Source organism: Antechinus flavipes, chromosome 1 (assembly GCF_016432865.1).
Source record: "Antechinus flavipes isolate AdamAnt ecotype Samford, QLD, Australia chromosome 1, AdamAnt_v2, whole genome shotgun sequence".
NCBI lineage: Eukaryota > Metazoa > Chordata > Mammalia > Dasyuromorphia > Dasyuridae > Antechinus > Antechinus flavipes.
The window spans coordinates 21,703,793-21,724,063 of record NC_067398.1 but is presented as its reverse complement, the minus strand read 5'-3'; the positions used below and the strand labels follow the sequence as shown (position 1 = coordinate 21,724,063).

The window sequence follows — 20,271 nt, the reverse complement described above, 5'->3', positions numbered from 1 at the left end:
ACCTGAAGTCAGGAGGATCTGAGTTCAAATCTACCCCCAGACACTTAACACTAGTTGTGTGACTTGAACAAGTCACTTAATCCCAATTATCTCAACCCCGCCCTCCAAAAACCAAACCAAACCAAACCAAACCATAAAGCTGTGTTCTATGAATGATGAGTGACTAAATGAGATGGCAGAGGCAACTGTGGCATGAGCAGAATCTGAAATCGCAACAAAAGGTATTCTTTATAATAACCTGGAGATTAAGCTGGTGTCCCAAATAGTTCCTTTTTAAGAAATAGCCTGAGTAATCAGGATGGATATTGTTTAGGACAGACTAACATTTGCCTGTGGGAGAAAAGGGGGAACAAAAAACTGCCATCTAAAATCCCTCTTGTTTTTCAGTCATCTCATTGTATCTGACTTTTCATGACCCCATTTGGGACTTTCTTAGTAGAGATAATAGAAGGATTTGCCATTTCCTTCTCCAGCCCATTTTGTTATCAAGGAACTAAAGTAAACAGGATTAAGTGACTTGCCCAGAATCACACAACCAGTAAATGTCTGAGGCCACATTTGAACTCAGGAAGATAAATGTTCCTGACTCCAGGCCCAATGCACATTGGCTCATTCTCTGCAACTCACTGTTAGAGAATTGCTACAGATCCTGAAAAGGGAAGTGACTGATTCAAAGTCATAAAGCCAGCATGTGTCAGAGGCTGATCTCTAACCATCACACTACAATATTTTGCAGACTATGGAATTAAATAATTTTTTTTTCAAATTTAGGGACCAAACAACAGGTCATTTGCAGAGAGAATATGACGCTCTTAGGAAAATGTTTGCAGCCGAGTGTGCAACCTTTGGCTATTGAGCTAACTCTAAAAACATGAGACTCCCAAGTTTTCTATTTTTGCTTAACATTTCATGAAACACAAAGGGCTTTAAGACCTTCCCATATGGTTGATTTCTGATGTGTTCTTGAATGTAAATGGTGAAAGAAATAAATGGCTCATTTAGTTATTCTGTAGAAGTACATCTCAATGAAATTACTTATTACTTATTATTTTTTAAATTTTTAATTATTTTTATTATGTACCAATTAGAAATAATTAATTATTACTTATTAATTAGAAAGCATTTGGCAGAGAAAACATTTCAGTTCTGGTTTTCTGAGGATTTAGTCAGTCAGTGGATTGCTGAGAATAAGGCCCGATTCCAAAACTGGTCAGCTTCTGGGTTGACTATTACTCTCATAAAGCTAACAATGTCAGTGATTCACAATTATATACTCTGCTAAGATTACAAAGCTCTCTGCTCACAACAAAGTTACTTAGGAATAGTCAGTATAACTATTATTAATCCCATTTTACAGATAAGAGACTTAAGGATCATAGAAATCAATAATCATAATAGCTAAAATTTATATTGAGTTTTAAAGCTTGCAAAGTGCTTTCCAAATATTATCTCATTTGATCCTCACAATAACCTTGGGAGGTAGATGCTATTGTCCCCATTTTATAGATGGGAAAAATGAGACATGCAGAGGTTTGAGACTTAGGGTCACAGAGCTAGAAGTGTCTGAGGCTAGATTTGAATTCAGATTACCCTGACTCCAGATCCAGTGCTCTATCTACTGTGCCAACTAAATGCCTCAGTCAAATCCATGAACTGGCCTAGATTGCACAGCAAGTAGGCGTAGGAGATGGGATTTTAATCTCATTTTCCAGGCTTCAGGTCCAGTGTATGTATATGTAAGTATGCAATACTGCCTTTTAGAGCAACTACTGAACTACTGATTAGTCAAGGAAGACTAATGCCTCCAACTCAGCATGAGATCATAAGAAAACAGCGTTAGGTATGGAAGGAGTTTTAGAAGTCATCAAATTTTATGCCCTAATAAATAGGGCCCTTAGAATGTTCTTTAGAATAAAATGAGGCTTCATAGCAGTAAAGTGATTTATCCAGGGTCACACAGCTTATAAAAATCAGAGGCAAGATTAGAACTCAGATCTCTAAATGCAGCACTCTATCTACTATTTCACCCAACTTACAGATACAACTCAAAATTATAATTTGCTTAAGCAGCGATTTTCTAAAAAGCTGATCAGTTAAAAAGCTGAATCGGTGGCAATTCAGGTCAATTCCAATAGACTTGTGATGGAGACAGCCAGCTGCATCCAGAGAGAGGATCATGGGAGATGAATGTAGATCACAACATAGTATTTTCACCTTTTTTTGTTGTTTGCTTATATTTTGTTTTCTTTCTCATTTTTCCCCTTTTTATCTGATTTTTCTTGTACAGAATGATAATTGTAGAAAAATACATAGAAGAATGGCACATGTTTAACATATATTGGATTATTTTCTGTTTAAGGATGGGGTGGAGGGAAGGAAGAAAGAAAATATGGAACAGAAGTTTTTGCAAGGGTGAATGTTGAAAACTACCTTTGTATGTATTTTGAAAAGAAAAAAACTATTATTTTAAAAAAGTTAAAAAATAAAAAAACACTCAGGGCAACTTATCTCCCAGTGGTTTCTGGCATAGGATGTGGAAGTAATGAGAAGGTCCCTGTGCTGTTGTTCAATCATGTTTAAGTTTTTATGATCCCATTCAGGGTTTTCTTGACATAGATGCTGGAGTGATATGCTTTTTTATCCCCCTCATTTTACAAAGGAGGAAACTGAGGCAAACAGAGACAACAGACTTAGCCAGAGTCATACAGCTTGTAGATGTCTGAGGCCAGATTTGAACTCAGGCCCTCTTTGCTATATCCAAAGGGGAAAGCCAATAAGGAAGAAGCAGAAAGCTCTGCGCAGAACAATTCTATTATAAAACCTTCCTTTTTGTCCCATTGCATCCCTTTGTCTGGGAATGATTTTAGTTTAATTACTTAAATGAGACACAAAATCTTTCTGGCCCATACAGCTGGGAGTGGAGGGGGTTAAGACCAGCAATATGGGATGGAGGGGTCAGGCACGCCTTTGGTCTCTGCTTATCAGCTCTATGACATCTCTCGTGCCACAGGTGACCCTCTAGAACTTCGATTGGCAGAGGGGCTGCTGATCGGTATTGGTAAAGGCAATGTCCTTACATTCACCAGTAAGATCTAAGGTCTTGTAAAAAAATTTTTTTTAGCAATAAATAATTAGATCTTATTAACCCAGTCATATAGGTGAGGCTCAGGGGAAAGGAAGGACCATGGACAGAGACTGTCTACCTCTGGGTTGTTCTGCAGTGCCAGACATCCAGAGCTGTCCAGCGAAGGCCAAACAAAAAGATGACAAACTAAATATTTAATCCAGATGTCCGGGTGTCTGGCTACTTGGCATTTTCTGCCCCAAATTAAGCCAAGGCAGATCATGGACATAGTTCTTTGACTTGCTGCTTATGATTGTAATTTCCATAGTCAGTCAGTCATCCAACATGCATTTATGAAGTACTTGTTATATGTCAAGGTCTTTTCTCTTTATAATAAAAATATGGCCATATTTGAGGAAAGTAGCATCAAGAATAGAATCTTTATGGTAAATCAGTCAGATCAGTGATTTCTAGGTTAAACCAGGGGGTGGGGTAGGGGAGCAGATTCTTTTTTGGCCCGCAGCACTGGGAAACCCGGAGGCAAGATCCTGGTTCTATGGCTCCGACAGAGAAGCATTAATACCCTGCTCCAGGTAATTCCTTTTAACCATCAATTCCCAGAAGGCCAGGGCTTTTACCTGGTGACACACCAAGAGGCTCCAAAGTGGGTCTGGAGGGATAGTTTTGCTATCTTCTTTGCTAAGGGATAGCGCCAGAGTCCTGCCTTAGCTAACCAATGGATGCCTTCCCAATCAGCCTGGCCCAACAGCCTTCAGCACCCAGCCAAGCGGAGAGGACCCTGCTGCCAGCTCATTTGGAACCTGACACCCCAACTTTGGGCTTCAGATCCCCCAGCTCTGTTTTCATCCTATCGTGCCCGGCAGGCATTGGAGCTCCAGCAGAACGCAACGGAGGAAAGAAACCCCTTCCTACTCTCTGGGAAGCGAGTCAAATGTATGTCATCAGGACTCATGCTCTCAGCCACATGCTCCTCTCTGGGGAGACTCAAGACTCTTCCTGATCTCATAGTTCTCACGGTCATTTTAATGACCTGCTGCTACTTCTTAAGGCAGAAGCAATTCTAGAGTAGAGTATACCTGTCTTATCCATGAGGATTACAATATTAACCCTGTCACTCTATGCTCATATCACCTAGCTTTTATATATAATTAGGACTTTTTTTAAAGGTTTTGTTTTAGTTTAGTTTTAAAACTATTTTCCTGTATTATAAAAGGAAGGCTATATGGATCAGTAAAAAAAAAAAAAAAAGCACTCAATTTGGAGTTCAAATCTTGCCTCTGCTACTCACATCACTTTGTGCAAGTCCCTTAAATATCTCTGGACCTCAGTTTCCTTATTTGTTACATGAAGGTGTTTGATTTGATGGCTTCTTTCAAGTACAAAACCATGATTCCGAACGAATACTCTGTGAGGTAAGTGCCTCAGGAATTATTAAACCTTTGGCTGTGGTAGAAACACTGTTGTATTTAAGCCAGAAAATCTAAGTTCACACCCCACTCGGCCCCCTTTTACCTGCATCACTGTGGACAAGGTGCTTAATGTCTCTCTGCCTCACCTATAAAATGAGGTGGGTGGCTTCAATTCAATGGCCTTTAAGAGCCCCTCCCAGCTTTGAATCTATGACTAGCTATGAACTCTGCTTTGCACATGAGAAAACAAGGGCCTGGGGAGGTCATTGATTTGTGGAGGATCATAAAGTAAAGCGCCCCTTCACTCTCACAATCTGCCTCTTACTTTACTGCCTCCATGGGGAGGAGGATGGAATAATGTATCCCGAGAGCAGAGAAGGTTATATTCACAACCCTCCCTCTACAGATCCGCTCCCCTCTCCCCAATCCATGCCTCCTGTCACCTCCTACTGGAAAGTCAAGAGCCGGGATGTGAGTCTACCATGTCGCGCATTTATACTTGTACTTTCCATGAAAATAATTTATGCTTGGAACCATTCCTGCTCTGTAGGGATGAGTGTGTGACAGCTCTGTAAAAGGAGGCATGGAGCAATTAAATAATGCCTTCAAAATCACCAGGAGCAGAGTTAGGAAAAGAAGCAGGATTCTATTCCACGGTTCAAAGATCTCTGTCTCCTTCCTTGGCAGAGCACTGACAAACATCAGGCATGAGACATCTGTAGGGTGAACCATGACAGGGATCAATGGAGCACAATCTTAGGGCTGGAGGGGATCCCAGGGGCTGTCTGTTGCCGTCCTCTCATTTCACAGATGAGGAAACCAAGGCCCAATGTCATATAGGTAATGTCAGAGGCAGATTATTTGTTTAGACTTTAAAATTCAATACAATTTCATAAGCATTAATTAAGAGCTTGTTATATGCTACAGAGGCAAACAATGAAAATAGTTTGTATCCTCAAAGAGCTTATATTCTGTTAGGGTAAAGGGCCCTGGAGAGTTATCAGAGGTTCTGTAAATCTGGATGGGGAAAAAGAAATAATATCTTTATTTTGACTAACTAGCTGCTGCATTATGGCATGTCCTTCAATTACTTGGAAACATTATTCTGAGGAGTCCCAGGGCTTTACTGGATTTCCAAAGGGTCCATAACACCCCCCCACCAAAAAAAAAGGCTAAGAACCCTTATGTGAGGGGAAATATATATATATATATACACACACACACATATACATATATACACATATACATATATATGATGAAAAAACATAAACATTCATGTGTATATATACATATCTGTGCATGTATGTGTGTGTAGGAGAACAGTCAGGGATATTGAGAAAAGCCTCAGTTGGATGACCTTGGAGATGATCAAATCCAACATTCTCATTTTATAAATGAAAAATGAATACTCAGAGCTAGGAAATGCCTACCCAACATCCCATGGCTGAGTCTCAAAGAGAGCTAAGGATTCCAGGAGACAAAAGTGAAAGGGACATGAGGGACCACCTATGCAAAGGTATGGAATTGGGAGATGAAGGATGGGAAAGAGCAAGGGACCAACAGTTTGCAGTCATATAGAGTACAGTATGAGGAGGAATCACGTGAAATCATTTTAGAAAGTGCAGTTGGAGCCAGCTTGCAAAGATAGCCAAGAAGTTCCATGGCCCTGTCGCTCACGGGCAGCCGCCATCACACTTTCCTTACCAAGCTCTGGTTGTCTGGCAACATGACGATGATCTGTGCATTATGATCCCATATCATCCGCCAGAAGTCTTTCGTGGTATGTGGCAGAGGGTGCTGGGTTATGATGTACTCGTTGCTCCTATGATAGCCCTTTAATGGGGAAGGAAAAGATTCCACAGTTGACACCTGCGTTCTTCCCGACACAGACAGTTCTGTTGAGAGAGCGCTAATGGGTTTGCAAAAGGCAGTCTTTGGAAATAGACTTTTGCTAACACGCAGGCACTTTCCCCTCCAGCTCAGTTTTCATTGGCAATTCCCTCGGCTGCTTTTGCTTAACACTAATTTCAACATTTATTCAAACATGTGGAAGGGTGAAATTAACAATCAAAATGAATTATCTTAAAAATAACAACGGAAAAGAGCTCGTCCTGACTTTTGGAAGAACTTCTGAGCCCCAACTCCTGAGCTGCCTTCACTTCAAAGTTCCATATCCCAGAAATAAAAATGTTTTCTTCTGGCATTATGGGAACCAGGAATTCAGCCAGTATTGGGACCTTCTTCTTAATCCTTTCTGGTTTAATTGATTTTATTTATAATTATACACACACACACACACACGTAAGTAATATGTAACATATATAACTTACATACATACATATATACATACATATATATATATATATATATATATAAAATTTATAATTAAGAATTGATGTCTCACCATGATGTAGGATGCATTTATGTAGTCTGTTCCTTTCGTTCCAGGCAAGGGTGCGAGTCCTACTCTAGCACGCTCAGCTATGGTGGGAAAACAAAAACACCATATCATTATTATACAGATTGAACCAATAGAGTTTCCCAAGCTCTCCCAAGTTAAGTCCTTCTTCTCCCTTTCCCCATCAATCCCAAGGCCATCTATGTTTTCAGCAGGCTTCAGTGTTATTGAAAAAATGAAATACTTTGGTATACTCCTAGAAGAAATCGTTTCAGAAATCACATTTGACTGCTGGAAAAGTGTTCCCAGTGGGTCATATAACCAAGAGCAGGGTGTGCAAAGTCAAAGGGAAGCTTTGAGGTATTCTTGACAATAGGATTACAGATTTAGAGCTTGAAGGAGATCTTAAGTCTTTAAGTTCAAGCCCATTGTTGTCAGATGAGAAAATCAAGGTCCAGAGAAAAGTTAATGATTTGCCTAAGATAATTTTTTTTTTTCAGAGGGATTTGAACTGGTATCCTCTAAAGCTATAGTCAGGGCTCTTTCCACTGGACCACAATTCCATGTAAAAATAATACTTTGAGATAGAGCACTGGCCCTGAAGGGATTCTGAGTTCAAATGCACTTTTAGATACTTACTAGCTGTATGAATGGACAAGTCACTTAATCTCCCCAAACAAACCAAATTCTGTACTTTTTTCTCACCTTCTCACACAGATTATTGCCCCTAGTGACAAAGCTAGTGCCCCTTAGAGATGATGGAATCCCTGTTGATTAGTTGACTTTCATGCTAGAAATCTTTTTCAGAATTTGGAACTCAAAGGCATCCACTTCCCTGTCTTAATTAAAAGGTTGGGGTTCAGGAGAGGAGACTTTGCCATAGCAAAGTCAGTTGGACAAGCCATCCAAATGACTTAATCAGGGGCATTACAGATGGCAACTTGTTATATATAGTGGGGCACTAATTTTTTTTTTTTTTTTTTACTACACTGACTCACTCTTGAAGGTTATCTTCTAGATTTAGGGATGTGGATTTTCAAGGGGCACTCACATTGAGAAAATCACAAGTCTTTAAGCTGTAAGTGAACAGAGAATGGTGGAATACGAGGCAGGAGGACTTAGGCTCTGTGACCATGGGGAAGCTACTGAACCTCTCTGATTCTCGGTTTCCCCATCTGTAAAGTAGGGTGTTAAACCCGAGGCCCTCTGAGATCCTTTCCAGCTTGGAATCTATGATCCTTCCTATCAAAGTAAGTGAAGACTTGCATGATACAAACTTGGCTAGAATAATTTGCAGAATTTCACTACTTAGAAACTTGAAGTAAACAAAAACTAAAAATCCATTTAGGTCATAGAGCTACAAGGGAGCTTTAAAGGTCATTTGGGCCAACCCTCTCATTTTACATGTAAGGAAGTAAAATGACTTGACCAATGTCACACACACAAAGTGTGATTTCAGACTCAGCATTCTTGCTGCTTCTTTATACCTTCCCTTCAATTGTATTATAGATTATTGATTTTTAAATTTTATAAAATACTATTTTATTTTTCCAAATACATGCAAAGATTATTTTCCACATTCATCTTTGCAAAACCTTAAGTTCCAAAATTTTTCTCTTTCTTCTTCCCTCCTGCCTCCCCTAGACAGGAAGCAATCAGACATAGGATAAACTAGATTATTGATGTAGAGGTGGAAGACACATGGGTGACTGCAAAATTCAACCCTTTTCTTTTACATGAAAAGTTCAGTGACTTGCCTAGAGCCATAGAGTTAATAAGTATTTGAGACTGGATTTGAACTTGGTTTTGTCAGCTCTTAATGAATGCTGCCACCTGCTTTTGCGGCCTAGCATCCAGTTGTCTTGGGAAGGTCTATGATAGTGCTGACTAGAAAAATCTTAATATTTTTCCCCATGGTAGCAGCTCCCTTTCCAGCAGAAATCAAGGACAATCCATGACTGAAACCCCACTCTCAGTAACCATCTGGTTAACTGACAGTCTCACCTGGCACGACGGATGAGTTTCTGTTCTTTTCCTTGTTACATTCTTTCTGTGCGCTAAAACACTCAACGTATTTTGCGTTACATTGTGTGACCAGCTGAAAGAAAATAAAACATGATTCTGTAATCACAGCATTCATTCAACTACTTGGCCAAACAGACTAGGGACAGGAAGATCTAAGACTGATCAAAATCAATTCCATGTTCCTGGAGTGGGGGAGTTGCACATTTGGAAGTAAAGAATAAGAGCTTTGTAGGCTTTCTCCCCCCACTGGACAGGGAGCTCCTTGAGGGCAGGGAATGTTTTTGCCTTTCTTTGTATCCTTGGAACAAAGAGTAGATGCTTAATTAATGCTTCTTGACTTGAGAGCAACTTGACTAGTTGACTTGCAGAATAATTAACAATAAAGAATTGAGCTGTATACCACATGGTCTGAGACTCATTTAGCTAAGAGCTGTCCAATACAGCTTCTCATCCCTTATCCCTTATCAGATTAAAAAAAAAAAAAAGCAGTTTAATTTCAGAATTGATTTCATTAATTTTCTATGTCCTGTCTATTTAGTACTTGGCACCCTACACAAAAAAAGACCTTCTTTTCTAAAAAGTAATGGTAATCCCATGACGAGGGTGGGGGACTGGGGATGAGATTAGGTTAGACTAGTGATTGATTACACTGACAAAGGGAATTCTCAAGTCACTAACCTCCTTCCAACCAGCACAGGTCAGCACTTTATCTGCAATTTAGAATCTCAGAGAGTTGCCTAGAATCCAGCTTCTTAAACTTCATCTGAGATCTCTTAAGTGAATGTGTGATGTCCCAAGATTATGATTTATTATCAGCAAATGTTTGATTTGTATACCCGTTTATTTTGGAGTCATGTAAAAATTTCTTGGGTGAAAAGAGGTCAAAAGTGGAAAAAGTTTAAGAAGTTCTGGCGTACAGCAATGACATGTTAAGTGCTTGCCCAGAATCCCACAGCCAACATGTATTACAAGCAGGACTTAAATCCAGGTTTTCTTGGCTTTGAGGATAGCAAATAGTTCACTCCATCTGGGCAGGATTCTTGGATTTTTATTCTGCCTGGGCTTTTCCAGACTCTTATCAGTATCCCTTTTCTATTTGAGTTTCTGAGGTGCTCAGGGCCCCCAAAAGAACCAATCATAAAGCTTTCCACCTGACTAAGCTAGTGCACGTGCTGGATGATGTGCAAATAGTATGGATAATATAGAAAAAGGTAAGAAAAAATTACAAGAGAAGGCACCTCAAGTATTTTTCATAAAGAAATTATTCAAAGCATTTAGATGGGTTTCAAAATCTCCTATGTCCCCGCTGTTAATTGTTCAATGGACTGCCAAGTGTCTGCTTTACTAGTAAAAGAGATGGAAATACCATATGACCATAGCAAGGGTGGAGACGGAGGCAGTGCTGGCCCATTTATCATTTTCTCATCATTTGGCACCTGCTCTAATTGGCCTGGCAGTTCCATTTCTGAAGCAGAGATTCAAATGGAGGGAGCTGGTTTCTGGAGAGGATATAATCAGAGAAAGGAAAACTACCCAGATTGATCACATGCTGCCACCATCTTGACAGTATTTCAGTCTTTTACCCATTATTCCCCTGCTGCCTCTTATATATTCTTTATATATATTCACATATGTACTCATTCTCTCCTCCATTAGAATACAAGATCATTTGGAGTAGAAATCGTTCCATTCTTTGCACTTATACTCCCTAAATATAGAAAAATGCCTGGCATATAATAAGCATTTAGTGAATACTTGCTGGTAGATATTTTAATTTTAATAATATTTTAATGTATATGTGTTTATTGTCTCCAATCTCTCCTCATACACTACATCCTTCTCCACTTGTTTCATCTATTTTTCAATCACCCCAAGAACCAAGCAAACTGTATTACACATAGTATGTGCTAATCAATCAGTCAATCAATAATCAAGAAGTGTTCATTAAGTGATCACTATATGCCAGACACTGTGGTAGGCCTCAGGAAGAGGTAGATATACAAAAATGAAATGACTGCTCCTCTTACAGTGGTTCCATTTTACTGGGAGAAATAACATACGTACACCCACACTTACATGTATGCTCATGGTGTTCCAAAATCTTACTGAAATCCTACCAGTCATGTAATACTTCTATCTCTTTGAATTTTGTAATAGATTTAAGGTGAACTTAATCAATAATGGGGTTATTGTAGGTTTCGAATCCTATCTAAAAGCTTAAAAGCAAAACTTGGTGAAAAATACTTATGGTGTTTTTTTTTTTGGGGGGGGGAGTATCATTTTGTATTAAGTTTTATTTTATTCTGATCTCTTTCTACAAGCTATTAAAGATTTAAACTATGCTATGGTTTTTCAATATATAATCATCTATAACAATATACCACTTCATAGCTATATTTATATCTGAACATAAATGAAATTATTTATTATATTTAATAATAACTGCCTAACTGCCCCTGAACTTCATGTTACATGTTTAAAATATATAATTTATTTAGTAATTTGAATATTAAAATCAATATATTTAGTAATAAAAGAAAATTTGAGATTTACTATTAATACTTAACACCTACTAAGTATTTGCTTTTTATTGAAGATAGGATAAGTCATTTACTATAGTAGATTTTTCGAAAGACTGTTTTTAGTGGGGAAGGATGTAGAGATATCTACATTAGCCAAAGGTCAGCTAGGCTAGTCAAGGAGGAAAGAGGCCGATAAATCTGATAGTTACTTGGCAAATTGACCAAAAAACTGACCATCTTAATGATGATTCTGGTGCTTTTCTTAGTTTTCTACATTGTTAGGAAAATCGGCTATTCTTTGGATGAGGCCAGTCAGGTACCGATTATTAAGAACATGATAACAACAAACTCTCCTATATGGTTTATACTATTCAGCCATAGAAGTTCCTTATAATTCCCATTCTGCAATTTAGTGGGCCCTGTTCCTTTTCCTTGCCATCTAGGTTCAACACAGTTCAAATATATCCATGGAATTTTACCTGTGAACACATCAGTCTACCTAAAAATGTCCAGAGACCATTGATTTCAGGCTGGGAAAGGCCAGAAATCTGCTAGACCATTTTATTACTATTTCATTTTATGACTCTTTTTTAGACATTCTGCTAGGAAAGGCATTACCTTGAATTGTTTTTCTAGACGTGTCTTCCCTCCCACGCCAGGGATGAGTATACTGTTGACGTAGCTATGCAGCTGATTGGAGGCGACTTCTGTCTCCTTTCCCAGAATGGCTTCCAACAAGGCATCGTGAATGAAAATGTACTGCTCCTACAAGGCAAAAGGTCAGTCAGGTTTAGGAATCATGAATTCACTGGAGACAGATGTAGAAAGATTCCCAGATTAACCCAAAATCATCATTCATTTGCTTTGGATTTTTTGTGTGTATGAATTTATGTATGTTACACACATACATATATATATATATATGCACATATAAAGGTATTTATATATTATACATGTATAGTACATAGATGTATTTTACAGCTATGATATAAATATGGCAGACTATGTATATATTATATATGGATATAAAATATATACTCTATGATATACACATACACATATAAATTATGTTATATATTATACACACAACCTTCCATATTACTTTAGAAATTTTCTCTAGTTGTTTAACCAATGCCTTTGTGACCCTGAACTAGAGAATAAATAATGAGCAATAAATATGTCTCATATCTTCACAACACCCACAGCAGAGCTAGGCACATTCATAATCTCCCCCCACTTTTTTTTTTTCTTTTATATTAAGTTGTGAATTTCACGTTGTTCAGTTGTTTTTCATTTGTTTTCGGGTGGTGTCCAACTCTTGGGGGCCCCATTTGGGGTTTTCTTGGTAAAGATACTAGTTTGTTGTTTCCTTCTCCAGTTCATTTTACAGGTGAGGAAACTGAGGCAAACAGGGTTAAATGGCTTGTACAGGGTCACATAATTAAGAAGTGTTTGAGGCTGAATTTGAACTTGGATTTTCCTGAATTCAGACAGGGCACTCAATCCATTGCACTACCTAGTTGCCCCTGGATTTCATGATACATACTAAAAAAAAAAAGAAAAGAAAAGAAAAGAAGGAAGGAAGGGAGAGAGGGAGAGAAGGAAAGAGAGAAGGAAGGAGGAAGGAAGAAAGAAAAGGATATATTAAGTTTCATGTGGTAGTAACAAAACTATCTTGCCTTGCTCTGTCCCTGTTTGTACTTCTGCTCTCAATAAATCAACAAGCATTTATTAAGATCCTGTTATAGGCAATTACTGTAAATACAAACAGAATGAATAGTTCTAGCCCTCAAGGAACTCATATTTTAATGGAGAAACAAGAAGTAGATACGTAAGCTATAGATGGAATCAATACAGATAAACAAAATGATCTGATCCAAAGTAGCCTGGGAGCTGGGGCACTTGTAGTTGGGGAGAAGCAGTGAAGGCTTCAGGTAGAAGATGGTACTTGAACAGAATCTTGAAGACAGGAAAGTTCTGAGTGTGCTCCTCTCACTGATCCTCTTTTTAAAAAATGATCCTAATTACCCAGCACGTTCCATCTCTCCCAATGCACTCCAGATCATTAATGAATCAGTAATGAATAAGAACTCCAGATGTACGAGGGTGGAAATGAATGAATTTAAATAAAAAGCCAATGAAATCTGAGTAGTTGGTGCCTCCCTTAATTTAAACATAAAACACATTTGTGTTCATAAAATATTAGATTCAGATCTGCAATGGACTCAGGAGATCATTGACCTCAATAGTCCCATTTCTGGACCAATGATTCTTTAGTATGGGATCATTTCTGCTGAGAATTTTTTCTTTACCAAAGCAAATATGAATCTTTCAGTCTGAGTTATTGAATTTAAGTGACCAGTCCATGGTCACGGTCAGTACTATGTCAGATGCAGGACTTGAACCCAGAGTCAGAATTCAGCTGTCTGTGCTGTATACCATGATAATTAATTTTTCAGATGAAGAAACTGAGGCTTTGAGAGGGGATTTTCCTTGTCCAAGGTCACACAGCAGAACTGAGATTCTAACCATGGCCCTCCACTTCCAGATCTAATCCTCCCTCCGGCGCCAAGCCCTGAATGCGCTCCCTGAAATTCTTCCTCCAGCCCAGTGCCCATGGCGAGCTGCATCTCTGGCAGGAACTTCCCCAGTGGCCCAGGCCCAGAATTCAGCCCTTCTCATGGCTTACCTCCGTCTGGACGAGGTAGTTACGCTGCGTCCTGATGTGTTTCAAGAATCCCAGGACGTTAACTGTGCTTTTGTCTTTTATCTGTTGCAGCATGCTGTCTATGACAATGTAGGTGCCCGTCCTGCCCACGCCGGCGCTGTAAGACATCAAGGAAAGGCAGGTAAGAGGCTGCCTGGTCGCCCCCGGCCTTCCCCAACCCAATGATCCTTGGGAAGATGGTCTTGTTTGTGGAAATGGAAAGATGTGACAAAAGAGGGAAAAGATTTTTAAAGTCATAAATTTAGAGCCAGAAGAAATGTCTTTGGCCATCAAATACAACCCCTCCCCTCCTTTTTTTTAAACAGATAAGGAAACTGAGGTCCTTAAAATATGTCTTCAGTAACATCCAAAATCATACAAGTGATAGATCTGGGAAACAAGTCTATGTCCTTTTATTCCAAACCCAGCTTTCTTTCCACTGTACCACACTACCTTAAATCTCTATTAGATAATTCTGTGCCGAGAAGCTAATTGACTTTAGTGAGACACTAAATCTCCCAGGTCTTCAGTTTTCTCATCTGTAAAATGGACTCAATCCAGATGGTCATGGAGGCCTTATTCCAGTTTTAAAACTATGATTCTAGGATTTAACATAAGTCTGAAACTAGGCAGCTTTCTGACCCAGAGAAAGGCACTTTGCACATTTATCTCCATTTAATACATTGCATTTATATATATTAGTTCATTTGATTGTCACAACAGTCTTGTGAGACAGATGCTATTATTATGCCTGTTGTACAGATTAGGAAACCGAGTCACAGAGAAGTTAGGGTGACTTGCCTAAATTATACAGCTACTATACAGCAGAGATCCTACAGTTCAAGGTTTTTGAGATCATCAGTAAAAGAAGAAAACCCAGAAAGCAGGACCCCAGGGCCTCTGTCCTAGGTTCTCCTTATGAGCACCTGCCCAGGAAGCTGGTCTCACCTGCAGTGGACGAGCACGGGCCCCATGTCTGGCGTCCTGGCTGCCGACGATCTTCTCACAAACGTCAGCACAGGGAGGGCATATTCTGGCACTCCCATGTCAGGCCACTGCGTGTAGTGATACTGGATCACAATTCTTTCATTCTGGCGACCTTTAGGGTTTCCCTTTTGACCCTAAATGGAAAGATGGAAAGAATTTCTTTAAGAAAAGATTATCCATTTCCCCTTAGTTCCATGTACCAAAAGTAAATGTTATAATAGCAATATACAAAGATAGTATTAAATAGTAATAATTACTAAAAATCATCTCTATGACTCTTTAATGTTTGCAATCTCCAGAAGTAGCTGGAGATTTAGAGAGTGTTTTTTTATATTATAGATCATAGATTTTTTTTTTATCATAGGGCTTCAAAATGTTAATGTTAATACTTTAAAGAAGAAGACAGTTTCAAAAAAAACAAAAGCCCTTGTCATGATTCCCAAAACAGTATGGCAGAAGACTCCCAAGTGGGACATCCACCTACCTTTTTCACTTTAGTGTTTCTGACTGAAAAACGACGGACAGTGTAGCAGGCGTGAACTTTTGTGCTCTTCAGTGTGACGATTATGTTGCCATATTCCTCACTATTCTCTGTTGGCCAGTACTGGTCACATTTTCTCTGAGAGGAAAAAAAAGGAAAAAGAGAAAGGAAGGAAGGAAGAAGAAAGAAAGAAGGAGAGAGGAGAGAGGGAGGAAAGGAGAAAAAGAAGAAAAGAAAAGAGAAAGAAAAAAGGGAAGAAGGAAGAAAAGGAGGGAGAAAGAAGGAAAGAAGAAAAGAGGAGGGGAAGAGAATATGAAATGGAAGGAAGAGAAGAAAGGAGAGAAAGAAAGAAAAGAATAAAGAAAAAAGGAAGAAAGTAAAGAACAAAAAGAAAATAAAAAAGGAAAGAAAGCAAGGAAGAAAGGGAAGAAGGAAAGAAGGAAAGAAAGTAGCCATATCAGTTAGAATATATGTGTGGAATATAGAAATGTGATAAGTATGATAGAATAGAATAAAATAGAATATTATAGATGTGTAGAATAGAATAGAAATGTGATGAGAAAAAATGAGGAACTTCTGAAGTGGAAAATTCTCTCCAACAACTCAATTTTACAATCTATCAATGACTTAGTGAATCTAGCCTGAGGCTCGGCGATTAAGGGACTCATTCAAGATTACAAGAAATATACATCCATCAAGTCTCCCTAACTCCATTCCATAAGCTCATGTTATAATGAAGTCCACTTAAATCAGGTTTAGTGGACAAGAGAGAGGCAGTATGATATTGAGAGATGACAGAGAGCTGGGCTCAAAATTAAGAAAACCAGGGTTTAAGTGCCAAATATGCCATGTCCAGGCTCTGTGAACTCTACAGTTTTAAGTTCTGGGGAAGAAGGGGTAGGGAAGGGGCATCAGGTGAGTGCTGGTCTGAGTTAGGGGTTAGGGGAATTTCTACTTTGAGTTCCAATCAGTGAAATCACATGCCCTATTCTTCTTACCTCTATTGTGCAACCCATATCTTAGCTTTTCATGATCAATGAGAACAAGAGCCTTCTGTGTTTACTTATGGAAATGGGAGTAGTTTTCTTTGGTGAAATGAAGACAAAAGTAATTCCTTAATGAACATACTTAGGTCATTGATAAGATGAAGTAAAAATAGGTTACATTAGTTCTTTTATGTCGGCAAAATATTTTGCTTATGATTTGAATCTTGTAAAAAACACTGAGAGGCAGATACTACAAGTGTTGGGTGACTGGCTCAGAGTCACATGTCTATCAAGGATTAGAGGCCTACTTTGAAATGAAATGTTACTTCCTGATTTCAAGTTTAGCACTTTGTTAAGTTGGTCCCTGGCAAAAAAGCCAAGTAGCTAAATCATGCATGATACTGGATTTGAGTCTGATTTCCAGAACTGACACAAACTACAAAATGGGATTCTTTTGGTCACAGGGAGTGACAATCTGGTCCCATTTCTTCATTTTAAAGAAAGGGACCTGGGGAGAAGTGACTAGACTCTGGTCAAAGAATGGTAAAACTGAAATTTAAACTGGGTCTTAAGACACTAAATCCAATGAATTCTATTACATGAATCTTCATTTTTGAATGAATCAACTCTAGATAGGAAACATGGGCAGTGGCACGAGGGTTCAAGTTAAGGGCTTCTTACTCTTCCTTTTTCCACAAGGTTTGTGATCATGATGATGATCCCAGTGTTCTGCTCCCAAATCATCCTCCAAAAATCTTCAAACGTTGACTTGAGAGGTCCTTGTGTGGCCACATAGGCTTTTGCTTTGTTGTAGCCCTTCAAAAACAAGCATGGAACCAAGTTAGATAAAGGCAGCTTCCCTGTATTCCCCAACAGCAGGTCAATGAATAACAGAAAACACCTTTCCCTGATCAGGTATTTTTAGGGTTTGGAGACAGGCCCACCCAAAACTATGGAGAGGATCCAGAAACATCTCAGTTGAGTTATTCATTCTCAAATTTCACAACAGGCTTGTAAAATAGTTCTCACTTACATCGACATAGTTCGCATTAATGTAGTCACTGTGCTTAGAATCTTTTCCTGGTAAAGGTCTTAACTTCACTCGACTGTGGTCATCTGTGAAGGTAAAATGTTATAAAAGTACATAATTCAAGAGAAGACAGAATTATTGGGGAGGGGGTTATTTTATCTATCTATTGTTTTTACATATTCTTCATTTCTAAATATATTCTTCCTCATCCTCCTACATGAGTGAATCATCCCTTGGAATAAATAAAAAAGAGAAAAGGTGATTCAGTAAAACCAACAACAATAAAACCACAATACATTAATCAAACCTGATAGTGTATGTACTATTACACATCCAAAGTCCACCACATTAAATGTTGTTGTTTTTTTTTTTTTTTAATGCAAACGGGAATCTTCCAGAATGAGTCAGAGGATTGTTTTGTGGAGCTAGAACCATTCCTACATACCTGAATTCTCCAGTTTGCAATCTTACAGAGATGTCTGGGGACACAGAGAGGCTGAATAATTGAAGATAGTCAGTAAAGTGCCTAAGAGTGTCTCCACAGCCAGTTCTATATTTGTTATGCAAAGCTACCTCAATCAGAGATTTAGAGATGGAAGTCATGTAGTCTAACTCATTAAATTTTACAACAGAGGAAACTGAGGCACAAGTAGTAAGTGAAAGAGCCAAGATTTGAAACCATATCCTTTAATAACAAAATCTAGCATACTTTTCACTCTTTGACATTATCCTCCGATGCGTTCCAACTAGGAAGACCCCCCTATCCATCCAAATTATCTAGTTGGAACCCTAGAAAGGAGAGGACTGGAGCTGGCCTAGAGAACTCATTTTATATAGATGGCAGAGTGTGATTCCAGGAACTTGTTGCTAGGACCTGATTTGAGGTGCTCTTGAACCTTGTTTTGTGAAAAAAAGATGGCTCCATCTGACTATCATCCCAAAGGAGATCCTCCATTAAGCCAATAAATGAAGAAAGAGGAAGTTAGAAGTCATAACTGGGGCCTTCCTAGCTGGAAATAGAATTAGCCAAAGGAAATTTAACTTCTGCACCCATTCCCTAGATCAGTCCAATCTAAAGCCATCACATCAATTGGTGTTCATGTCCATTCCCTAGTGGCTCAGCTTTGAAGTTTAGTTACTAGGTTAAGGAGGGTAATGTGTCTGACTGGAAAAAGCTTCTTATTATGCATTGTTTCCCCACCTATTAACAAAACATATCCCTCTTTCACTCAAGTCTGGACAGCATCGTTGGATCTTCAAGGGCACTATATGTCAAGATCTCAAGATTATGCTCCATTTTCTGTTGATTGTACACATAACCAGCAAAACATTCAATATTAACCTGCCCTTATTCCCCAAGTTTTCACACTATTTTTTGTAATTGGTTGGTGCAAAGTATGATTGAGAAAAAAATATTATCTTAAAAAAATTTAAGTAATGTCACCAGTCAACGCTTTGTCCTTGGGCCTAAAGACCAGGATTCTCTAACCATACAAATTACCTGTACCTTATGCTCTCTTCTCAAGATTTATGGGAACAAATACCTTGTTATAGAAGATTTTTCCTCAAAAATACTCCCAAAACTTAAAAAACTCTATAGTCTAAGATTAAGATCATGTGAGGAAACCACTTCTAGCATCTCTCTAACAAAAGGAAATCTATCTAATTTCAGAAACAAACACATTTCATTACTTATTCCCTTTCCCAAGGTCTAGAAAGGAATGTCTTAAATTCAACATATTTATGGCTCACCATTTTGACTGAGTACAAAGATATCCTTCTTGGTTCAATGAGATCCTCAAGAAAACTCATCATTGGATGAGCCAAGTAACCTTTTCACCCTTAAAATAAGTTAATTTGAGTTCTGAAACTCAGCCACCTTCCAATCACCCTTGGGAAATGTTTTATAGTGCTGGTGCTAGTCGTGGAGTCACGCTGCAGGCCGGGCTCTGAGCAGCTAGAACATTGTCTTCTTGTCTCCTGATTAAGCTACCTGAACTCTGGCAGCCCAATGAAGGGCTAATGGAGGAGAAAATGTTCCCATTCAGTCACGTCCACTGGTTGCTTTGGCTGGGCTAATGCGAGATTAGCTTGCGGGTAGTTTCTTTCTTTTTGGCACCCTGTATTTTTTTTTATTTTTTTTTTTTTTTTTTTTATTGCTTGGCTCTCAGTCAGCACCCAGTGCAAACACTTCATCATTTATTCCTGGTTGATTAGATTTTAGAGCTTATTACTCACATGCTAAAATGTTGATGTATCTGTTTTTGTGCTTGTTATCTGGGTGATTGGAATGTTCGGCCGTGATGTTCATATCAGCGGTACAACGTTGTACTTCCTGGTGAAGAAAACAAATGGGAAACGGGCAATTAGAGAACATTAAAGCCGTTCTTTTCCTTCATGATGTTATTTGGATTTTATATCTTGTCTAGACCTATAATCTCATCAGTGTGGGAGAACTCCTGATGCAGAAAGTGCAGATCAGCCACTCAGATGGAACTTAGAGTTTCTGAAAATTGCTTGATGCAGTGAGAGGATTGTGACTTGATCAGTCACCCAGTGTCTTTGATAGAACCCGATAAAGTCGTCCCTCTAACCATAGGGACTATCACTGAAGTGTTATGCATTTCTAATCATTCTTTTT

At 38.7% G+C, this 20,271-nt stretch overlaps 1 protein-coding gene across 3 annotated transcripts in view; it reads right to left on the bottom strand.

The window, feature by feature from the left end:
* Window positions 1–20,271, bottom strand: part of PTPRG (protein tyrosine phosphatase receptor type G) — a 786,314-nt gene that overhangs the window by 20,226 nt on the left and 745,817 nt on the right. For all 3 annotated transcript variants that reach the window (XM_051980013.1, XM_051980023.1, XM_051980032.1), the window contains 10 exons: window positions 19,869–19,965; window positions 17,634–17,716; window positions 17,282–17,416; window positions 15,618–15,752; window positions 15,095–15,267; window positions 14,129–14,264; window positions 12,058–12,204; window positions 8,897–8,990; window positions 6,899–6,975; window positions 6,199–6,327 (listed from right to left, as the gene is read on the bottom strand). In XM_051980013.1, the coding sequence (XP_051835973.1) occupies window positions 6,199–6,327; window positions 6,899–6,975; window positions 8,897–8,990; window positions 12,058–12,204; window positions 14,129–14,264; window positions 15,095–15,267; window positions 15,618–15,752; window positions 17,282–17,416; window positions 17,634–17,716; window positions 19,869–19,965 (1,206 nt within the window). The remainder of the gene's footprint in view (window positions 1–6,198; window positions 6,328–6,898; window positions 6,976–8,896; window positions 8,991–12,057; window positions 12,205–14,128; window positions 14,265–15,094; window positions 15,268–15,617; window positions 15,753–17,281; window positions 17,417–17,633; window positions 17,717–19,868; window positions 19,966–20,271) is intronic.